The sequence below is a fragment of the Myotis brandtii genome, unplaced genomic scaffold (genome assembly GCF_000412655.1).
Source record: "Myotis brandtii unplaced genomic scaffold, ASM41265v1 scaffold179, whole genome shotgun sequence".
Classification (NCBI taxonomy): domain Eukaryota; kingdom Metazoa; phylum Chordata; class Mammalia; order Chiroptera; family Vespertilionidae; genus Myotis; species Myotis brandtii.
In genome coordinates, this window is record NW_005356635.1 from 5,869,634 (window position 1) to 5,879,905 (window position 10,272).

At 43.7% G+C, this 10,272-nt stretch overlaps 1 protein-coding gene across 1 annotated transcript in view; it reads left to right on the forward strand.

Annotated features, from left to right (window-relative positions):
* Positions 1-10,272, forward strand: part of WWTR1 (WW domain containing transcription regulator 1) — a 184,621-nt gene that overhangs the window by 88,219 nt on the left and 86,130 nt on the right. Inside the window, exon 4 of the mRNA XM_005863498.2 lies at positions 6,621-6,757. Within this exon, the coding sequence (XP_005863560.1) occupies positions 6,621-6,757 (137 nt within the window). The remainder of the gene's footprint in view (positions 1-6,620; positions 6,758-10,272) is intronic.

Sequence of the window (10,272 nt, forward strand, 5' to 3'; positions counted from 1 at the left end):
CAGCGCCCCCCTCCCCCGCCTTCCCACTGAAGTTTGACAGTCTGTTCGATGCTTCTCTGTCTCTGTGTCTATTTTTGTTCATCAGTTTATGTTGTTCATATATTCCACAAATGATTATTCCTATTTTTATATGCTTCCAGCAATACAAAATGTATTACATAGGCCTCCTATTTCAGAATCTTTGTTATGTGACTTCCTTCCATAAAGTTGGTAGAGGGTAAATTCATCGAAAATACTAGGCCTTTTCCTGGGCTCTGAGAGGCCAGTGGATTCTAGTTTTACAGATAAGATTTTATCTTTGCCTTTAATGGTTCTGCTGCTAGTCAGGGGTTTTTTTTTGCATTTATAAAATGTTTTTCCTTTTTATACTTAACCTAGTACATCACACACAATAGGTATACTGTTCCCACTTGTTGAATAAACTTGAACCGAGCATTGCCAGCCTCGGTGATAGGGACAGAAATAGAATATTGGGGACCAGCTATAATTATAAGAAATATTAATCATGCTGTGTTAATTGCGATTGTTTTATTCTGAATAAAGAAGGCACATTCTAACCTGGCTGGCAGTTGCACCCAGGACCTGGAGACCTCAGAGCTCACCTGGAAAGACAGCCCATCCTCTCCATTTGGAGCTGCCAATTCTCATGGAAAGATTAACAACCTTGTTGCAGAATCCAGAATCGCCAGCCCTTTGAAGACTCCAGTCCTTGCATATTACTAAGCCCTTTGAAGATCCCCAGCCCTTTGCATACCTGTAAACTGCCCACTTGTCCTTTTTGCCTACATCCTTATGTAGTCTTTGTCCTTCTACCCAATATAAGCAGCTGGATTATGTTGGGGTGTAGAGCAGATGACCTGCTGCTTTCCCCATACTGCCAGCATTATTGGAATAAACACTCATATGTGATTCAACCCTGTCTCTGCTTAGTTGACTCAGGTAGTGAAAGGCAGCTTGGACCCATTGATTGTCCAGTTACATTGGGAAGGCAGCAGCTGCCTTCCATGCTGCAAGGGGAGCCCAGATAACTGGTCCAGAAATCTGTGGTTTCCCAGAACAGACCTGTTTTACCTCCACAACAAGGAGCTGGTGTGTTTATTATTTTTGTTTTTTTACCTCCTCTCATGGATACAGGCACTGAGACTAGGATGGGTTAAATGGCTTACTCAGTTAGGTGACACAAGGTCAGAGCTAGCATTAAAACTCAGGTATGTGTGAGCTCAAGACTGTTGTCTTTCCAGGGCCCAAAGTATCTCACAGGAGGCTGCCTGTATGGACCCAAGTCACTTCTGGGCCCTTGGTCCCCTTTCCCCCTGAAGTAAAAGTACTACTCACTTAGGGTGGAGGGTGGGAGGAAAACTAGGAAGACTGGAGGCTTTTGTGATCATCTAGGTGAAAGGACATAAGGAGGCTGGCAAGGATTGCTCAGCTAAATTAACAATCCCCTGCAGGCTGATGGGAGGGTCCAGGCAGAGGGGGAATGGTGACTGGAAAGATGGTCATGCTGACCCCTCTCCTGCTGATTTCAATAACATTTTTTTGTTTTGTTAATCCTTACAGAAGATATTTTTCCATTGAGTTTTTGAGAAAGTGGAATGGAGGGGGAGAGAAACAGATGTGAGAGACACATTAATTCAGGGGTCCTCAAACTACGGCCCGCGGGCCACATGCAAATACAAATATTGTATTTGTTCCCGTTTTGTTTTTTTACTTCAAAATAAGATATGTGCAGTGTGCATAGGAATTTGTTCATAGGTTTTTTTTTAAACTATAGTCCAGCCCTCCAACGGTCTGAGGGACAGTGAACTGGCCCCCTGTTTAAAAAGTTTGAGGACCCCTGCATTAATTGGTTGCCTCCCACACCTGCCCTTGATAAGAATCGAACCCGAGACCCTTCAGTCCTGGGCCCACGCTCTATCCACAGAGTCAAACCGGGTAGGGCTGATTTCAATGACATTTTAACTCCAAACAGAATTTCCTTAATAAAATAAGTTTCTGTCTTTATTGAAGAACATATTTATCCAAAAAAGAAAAATTATTTCACACAACACAATTTCCCATAAGCTACAATTTCCAGGCAAATATCTTCCCAGAGAAGTGCCCACCTTTCTTACCCCGGGACAATTGAAGGTCCTGAGGGCTGAAACTCATCTGGACCTGGGTGGGATTCAAGCACTTGCTCCTGATGTGGTTGGAGACCAGGATTTGTTTTGTTCTCTCTGTGACTGAAAGAAAAAGACAGCCTGGGAAGTAGTGGTCAGAGGGACTCTCAAAGGAACAGGAAAATACCATCCCATTATCTTTGCTATAGACGCCTTTCTCACCACACACCCAGGGCCTCAGTGAAACCCTGCAGGCATTTTTTTTGTAGTCTAGGGAAAAAAATCTTTTTTTTTTGGAGGAGGGGTCGAGGGTGTCAGTTTTTCTTTCTTGTAGGATCTGGTACCTTTTTTTCCTATATAAACAACATGGAGCCGGTAATTGATTCCATTTCCCTTCTTACTTTGGCCACATGATGACAGATATGCATCATTTCCCTTTTGTCTTTTTGTAACTTAATAAGTATTTTTGTTTTTACTGGTTATGAAAACAATAGATAATCACTGTTAAAAACTTGAAAGTTCAGAAGAGTTTAGATAAGAAAAAAAGCAAAAGTGAGCCATTGCATATATCAGCATAAAGTATGCTATCTTTTTAAATATGTTTTTTTATAGATACATAGATATTTTGAAGAGAAATTAGACTTTTAATGATGGCATAGGGATATTTTCTTGCAGTAGATTCAGCAAGGGAGTGAAATCAGGAAGGAGGTGGGAGTAGTAGGGGACTGGGGATTAATCTGGCTAACTGTGGGTCCTGGCAGGCAGTAAGGTTACACTGACAAATACGAGAAAGGAAACGACTCAGAACTCAGAGAGGCAGCTGAGATGAGACAGCAGCATGGAAGACTGAATGGCTTATCCTACGTTTGGGAATGGGGTGAGGGGCACTAAATGATTTGAACCATAGTAGAATTTAGTTTTCAGGTTAAATAATAAGCAGTGTATTAATGAGTACTTGTGAGTAATACCCTTGCATTTGGCATTCAGACTTGGGCCACTCTGGCCATCATCATATAAGTCGAGCCTCTTTTACTCAAGTCTTTGGAAAATACTGTGAGTGACACTTTTAATTAACAATCCGCTGGGAACAAAACTCCTTTAAAAGCATTGGCTGGGTATAGTTTGAAGAGTGGGCTGCGGAGGCTCCCACAGTCCTGGGGGAGTTTTGGCATTTGAAGCCATGGCCCCATTGTACATTTTTGGGGTCAGACCTATCGGAATGAGGGCCAGAGTGTCTGTCCAGAAAGCCCTTCATTCTGTCCCAGGGGGTGGAGGCTGGCCAGGCTCACGGGCAGTTCGTAGGCAAGCTGGGCTCATCCACCACTAGAGTGGGTCTTACAGCTCTCCCCATATCCTGGAGCCACAGCCCCCTTGTTTTTTTTTATGTTTTTATTTAAAAAATGTATTTTATTTTTCAGTTACAGTTTACATTGAATATTATTTTGTATTAGTTGCAGGTATACAACATAGTGGTTAGACAATCATAAACTTTACAAAGTGCCACCCCCTACCCCCCAATATTTCAAGTACCTACCTGGCACCATACATAGTTATTACAGTATTGTTGACTCACAGCCCACTTGTTCAGAATGGCAGAATGGAGGACCCGCATTTGGGAGTGTATCACTCTAGCTCCTGTATGATTCCTACTACTGACTGGTAGCTGAGTGTGTCTGACCGCAGTAGTGTCCTTAATGTCTGCTACCATTCCATATACATCACTCCATCTTACCGGGCTGTGCTTATACTGGTTCTCGCACTGCATCATTATTCATGGTGTCGGAGGGTCTAAGAAAGGCTCCTGATAGAGAGAATGATTCCTCCCCTCTGGTACTACAGTGGAAAGTATTTATGCAGGACCTGCCTACCTTGGGAAACAAGTTTCAATAGTATGGTGCTGAAAGAATAGTTAGTCAAAGGGTTTCTTAGTTCTAATTACTTTGTCAAAGCAAGTTAGTTAACTTTGACGTCTTCAGCAATTGCTTTCTCACTCTGAAGGCCTGTTACAACCCTCCCCTCCCCACAAGCTGGCTATGAGTTTCCACAGAGCCAAAATTTGACAAAAGTACTTTATGAAAAGCTTTAAACAGAATTACAATTGTTAAACTGAAGGCATAACTAAAACCATTGTTCTTTTTTCATTTTTTTTTATGCTTAGGTAATGGATTCTGATCTCTTTAGTTCAATCTCTTCCCCCTCTATTTGTTTCTTTTCTTAACAAGATAGTTTTTTTTTAATCCTCACCCAAGGATATATATATATATATATTAAATGATTTTAGAGAGAGAGAGGAAAGGAGGGAGAGAGGGAAACATCAGTGTGAGAAATATCAATCAGTTTCCTCCCATATATGCCCTGACTTAGAATCAAACCCACAACCTTTTGGTGTAGGCGAGGATGACATTCCAACCACTTGCCAGGGCTAAGAAGATAGTTTTGGTTCTTTGATTTTATTACTCCCACTGCATTATTGATTTCTTTGAAGACGGCTGATGGCTCCTACAGTAGTGAGATGCAGAAGTTCCACCTTTTCCGAGGCTGTTCCCCCGGAACCCCTCTTTAACACTCACACTCATTTCAAGTATTCTTGGGCCCTGACCGGTTTGGCTCAGTGGATAGAGCGTCGGCCTACGGACTGAAGGGTCCCAGGTTCGATTCCAGTCAAGGGCATGTACCTTGGTTAAGGGCACATCCCCAGTAGGGGGCGTGTAGGAGGCGGCTGATTGATGTTTCTCTCTCATCGATGTTTCTAATCTCTATCTCTCTACCTTCCTCTCTGTGAAAAATCAATAAAATATATTTAAGAAAAAAAAAGCATTCTTGGGATACGTCCAAGTTTTCAATCAAGGCAATGGATGAGTTCCCCAAGGCAATAGCTTCCAGTCTAGGATGGGGAAATCTGAAGAGGAATTTTAGCAGGGCCAGTGGCAGCATTTCAATGTGAGGAAACAGCCTAGCCGATTGCTCAGTGGTTGAGCGTTGACCCACGAACCAAGGGCACATGCCTGGGTTGCAAGCTCAATCCCCAGTAGGGGGCATGCAGGAGGCAGCTGATCAATGATTCTCCCTCATCATTGATGTTTCTATCTCTCTCTCCCTCTCCCTTCCTTTCGGAAATTAATAAAAAATGTATTTAAAAATAAAAATAAATGTAACCCTAGCTGGTTTGTCTCAGTGGATAGAGCGTTGGCCTGCAGACTGAAGGATCCTGGGTTGGATTCTGGCCAAGGGCACATTTCCAGATTGTGTGCTCGATCCCCAGCAGGAGGCAGCCAATCAATGATTCTCTCTCATCATTGATGTTTCTATCTCTCTCTCCCTCTCCTTTCCTCTCTGAAATCAATAATAAACAAACAAACAAACAAATAAATAAATAAATGTGGAAACAAGCAACAGAAAAGACCTTTTCTAGCAGGGTCAGTAGTGCCTAGGGGTTGGCATTGCAAATTGGGTTGGGGAGTGCAGCCAATTGTAAGGCCTGGAACAAAGGGCTGGCATTCAGTTTCTGCTATCAGTTTTCTGTCTTTGATAAACATAGAAAATCTCTGATATAGTTCCTAAAAAAAGGCTGTGAATATACTCATCTGTAAAAGAAAAATGTAATAACCTCTCTAAAAAAGATGGAGCCGTGGAGTGGTGCGGGGTTTATATAATGCACGCAGAATAACTTGTGATGTGGTTGGGAGCCAGTTAGGTAGAGCCGGCCCGTCCATCCTTCCAAGGACATATCAGAAACTGGGCAGAAGCTTGTTGTGCTACTTTCTCTGAGACAGTCATAATGACAAACAGTGGTAGTTGTATGTGACTCAAAGTCTAATGTTTTCTCCCTCAGAGGCCTTTGTGCCTCAGCGTCGAGGTGTCTCCTTAATCTGGTGCTCCTGCCCTCTGCACTTACTAGTACTTCCTGCTGCTTTGCTCAGCCACACAGTTGTGACCATGCACGGCAGAACATAGGCCTCTCGAGGGTTTTATGTATCACCCATATGGACTTCACAGTGCCTTACTTAGTAAGGACACAGTAAGGTCATGGTTATGAGGTTGGTTTCAAGGGCCTGGTCTTTGGCTGAGGACAGGTGGAGGTGTCAATTAAATGAGCCTTGCGAGTGTGGGAGGGCTGGCGGCCCTGCTTCTGGATAGGAGCTCACACCGTGGCGTCCCAGTAATTGGATGGCAGTGATGTCCCTGAGGAGCTGGGAACGCAGGCTCCTTGGGCGGTGATGAGGACTGCTGGGGCTTGTCTGTCCCCAGTAAGGCAGAAAACCTTTCAGAGGGGCTTCTGGGACAGCTTAGTGATGGGCTTGTGTTCAGAGAGTCACTGCAAAATCCCCAGTGTAGCCTTGTTTGGATGCTAGGTAAGTGACCTGACCTTGCATGAAACCAAGTACAATGGGTCAGCTGCTCGGAAGCAGGTCCTAAGGGAAGAAGAGCCAAAGTCATGGACTGTTGTGCTATTATTGGTGATGGTGATAAGGATAATGATACTGAAAATTAAAAAGATAATTGTTTTCTTTCTTTTAGTCACATAGAAAAAATCACCACATGGCAAGACCCTAGGAAGTTGATGAATCAGCCCCTGAATCATATGAGTCTCCACCCTGCCACCACTTCCACACCAGTGCCCCAGAGGCCCATGGCCGTGTCCCAGCCGAATCTCGGTAAGCCATGCTTTGACTTGGAGTTGAATGCAGTGTTCCATCATGGGGCTGTGGGTTCAGAAGCAGCTCTGCTTGCCGTGGTGCCCATTTGTGCACCCAGAGAGCATTTTTTCCTGCCTTTGGCTGCATTACTTATCCTCTTTGCTACAATTCACCCTAGGGTAGGGTTTACACTACTGGTCCGGCCTCTCCTCCAACTTCCTTTCTTGAAGTTCTTTGAAAAATCACACAGGCCTCTTGTCTTCATCCAGACCAAAGCAAGGAGGAGGGTATGTAGCCACTTTCTGTGAATTTGGTCCCTGAAGACTGCCAAAGGGTACAATTCTGGTCTTGAATCACTTTCCTTTCTTTTTTCTTTTTTCTTTTTCTTTTTTTTTTTTTTGCATGATATGTGACTGATACCAGGGTAGGTGTTTTCTTGCTTTATCTCATTAAATCCTCTCAACAGTCCTACAAGAAGTGACAGCATTCCCATTTATAGATAGGAAACTTGCTCAAAGTCACCACTTGCGGATAGCAGAGCTGGAGTTGAACCGAGGTTGGTTTGATTTTAGAATGCATTCTATCATTATATAACCTGCAGGTGGCTTCTCCTATACCTGCTCTGGGATAATTGACTCACTTGCCATTTCATTTAGAATGTTTAAGTGTGATTTTATATTTGAGAAGATATTATCTTCTGCTAATTTCCTTTACTTCAGAAAACTAAAATTCTGCCCAGTAGAGATAACCAGATGTGAATTAATATACTGTAGCAACAGAACTAATCAGCTTTTGTTGTAGTCATTCTCCCCATCCCACAAAGGCTAAAAATAAGATGGCAATTTTAAAGTTTTCTAAAAGATGGTACCATTTTCAGATAACATTCCCATTTAAGATCAAATGTCTAGATACTGCTTTATACACAGAATAGTTAACTTTAAAGTAAAAAGAAGCTCCTGTTGGATTGGCAGGAATGGAAGTCTTTTTGCTAGACACCCTGCCCTCATACCCTGGCTTAGCCAAAGTGAACATGAACTTAAGTAGACCCAGGTTAGCTTCAAGTAAATATGCAGTCTGTTCTTGCAGGAAGTTTGGACCTACCATTTTAAAGCTTGCAGATGTAAAATATATCCAAAAAGCAAATTACTTGGAATAACCTCCGTTGTGTTACTTGTCTAAAGGGCAGATCAAGGAAAATGGTATCAATGCTTCTACCAGCAGTGGTAACCCAAAACTTCCCATGAGTCATTTATCCCCAATATATAAAAGCTCACATAGAAAGCAGATGCAAATGCAGTAAAGAAACCACATATTAGGTAAATTAGAGTAGTTTCAAGGTTTCTTTAACCATTTAATTTTTTTTTAAATATATTTTATTGATTTTTTACAGAGAGGAAGGGATAGAGATAGAGAGTTAGAAACATCGATGAGAGAGAAACATCGATCAGCTGCCTCCTGCACATCTCCTACTGGGGATGTGCCCACAACCCAGGTACATGCCCTTGACCGGAATCGAACCTGGGACCTTTCAGTCTGCAGGCCGATGCTCTATCCACTGAGCCAAACCGGTTTCGGCTCTTTAACCATTTAATTTTCATTAAAAATTATAAAAACTAATTATAAAGTATCAACCTTAACTTTATAATCACTATTATAGAAAAAAATCTTTTACGAACCTGGTTGAAAAAAATTAACTCATTCAAAGAGGTGTTCAAAAAGTCAGTCTTCGTCTGATCCCAATCCCCTGCCCCTTATATGTTGCATGGGGTCAACCAATGTTTTCAGTCACATACAAATGCTAGCATATTATACCCACTGTTCTGCACCTTGCCTTTTCCATTTCTATATCTGTGCATATAGGGCTGCCTCATTCTTTTAAAAAATTAACTAATAGCTCAACATGTTGGTCTGCTATAATTAGATTATTTAATCAGCCCCCAAACTGATAGATATTTAAATATTAGTGTGTTACTAGTACATAAAAGACTGCAGTTAATTTTTAAAAATTGTACAAGTAGGAAGTACTGCCTACACACATGCGCATGCACACACGCGCATGCACGGGCGCATACACACACAGCTCAATTGATGGTAAAGTACATCTAAAGAAATTGAAATCTGAATGTCTGAAATAAGTTTACCTGTGGTTGAATAAAATACTTTTCCAGATTTCTAATAAATTGGGGTAGTAAATTGCTCATGACACATATTCTGGGGTTTTCCAACAATATTTGAGTATTTGTCCATTACAAAGTGTGTTGCTAGCCTATAGAGAAGTGTCCTGTAGATGGAAATATACTGGGGAATGCAAAGTAAGCATCAAAGATTGGGACAATTTAGAGAGTCACAATATGGTCTTAATAAAAAATTATTTACTAAGAACATTTTATTTCAAGCTATGGGTCTGCCTGTAGTTTATGCTCTTTGTTATCAATCTTTAAAAATATAAAGAATAGATTCTTTCCTCTGTTATTTTTTAAGATTTAGAATAATAGGTCTATATCAGTGTTTTTATATATTATACTAGAGGCCCGGTGCATGAATTTGTGCACGGGTGGGGTCCCTCGTGGTGGCCTGCAGGGATCGGACCGAAACCCACAGTCCAATGCTGCCTGCCGCTCCAGCTCATCCCGGCCCCCGCTGCACCTGCTGCGGACTCACACCTAGTCAGTCCTGATCAGGAGAGGCTCACACCACTGCAGCAGCTCTTGCCAGCCATGAGCCCTGCATCTGGCATCTGTCCCAAGGGGACTGGGTGGGGCTGGGACGTGATCAGCCCAGAGGCAGTGGGATGCCCTTGCAGGCCCAGAATCCAGACCCGTCCCGCTGATGTTCATGCTGATTATCAGGAGCCACCTGGCAGCCACTTTTATATCATTTCTTCCTTGTGGAGCATCTAGGGAGGGGAAGTGGCCATGGTGCCCGAGGCTGACTTCCCAGAGGCTGGCGGCACTGTCGGGACCGTGCTAGCGGCGCCGGTCCATCGGTGCCTGGCCCATTCTCCAGAGATTGGACCTGCAGGACTACTGAGGGAGTGAGTGGCTGCCGCCGGGCTGGTGGGCCGCCGGGACGGGGAAGTCAGCTGAGCAGCACTCCAGCTGTGGGAGTGCACTGACCACCAGGGGGCAGTTCCTGTGTTGAGCATCTGCCCCCTGGTGGTCAGTGCATGTCATAGCGACCGGTCGACTGGTTGTTCAGTCATTCAGTCGCCTAGATTTTTTTTAATATATAGACTAGAGGCCCAGTGCATGAAATTTGTGCAAGGGAGGGAGGGTCCCCTCAGCCCAGCCTGAACCCTCTACAATCTGGGACACCCCTCTCACAATCCAAGACTGCTGGCTCCTAACTGCTTACCTGCCTGCATGCCTGATCACCCCTAACTGCCCCCCCGCCAGGCTGGTTGCCCCCAACTGCCCACCCGCCAGCCTGGTCACCCCTAACTGCCCCCCTCAGCGTCTCTGAGTGCCGGCCTGATCGTCCCTAACTGCCACCCCTACTGGCCTGGTTGCCCCTAACTGCCCCCCCCCCCGCCC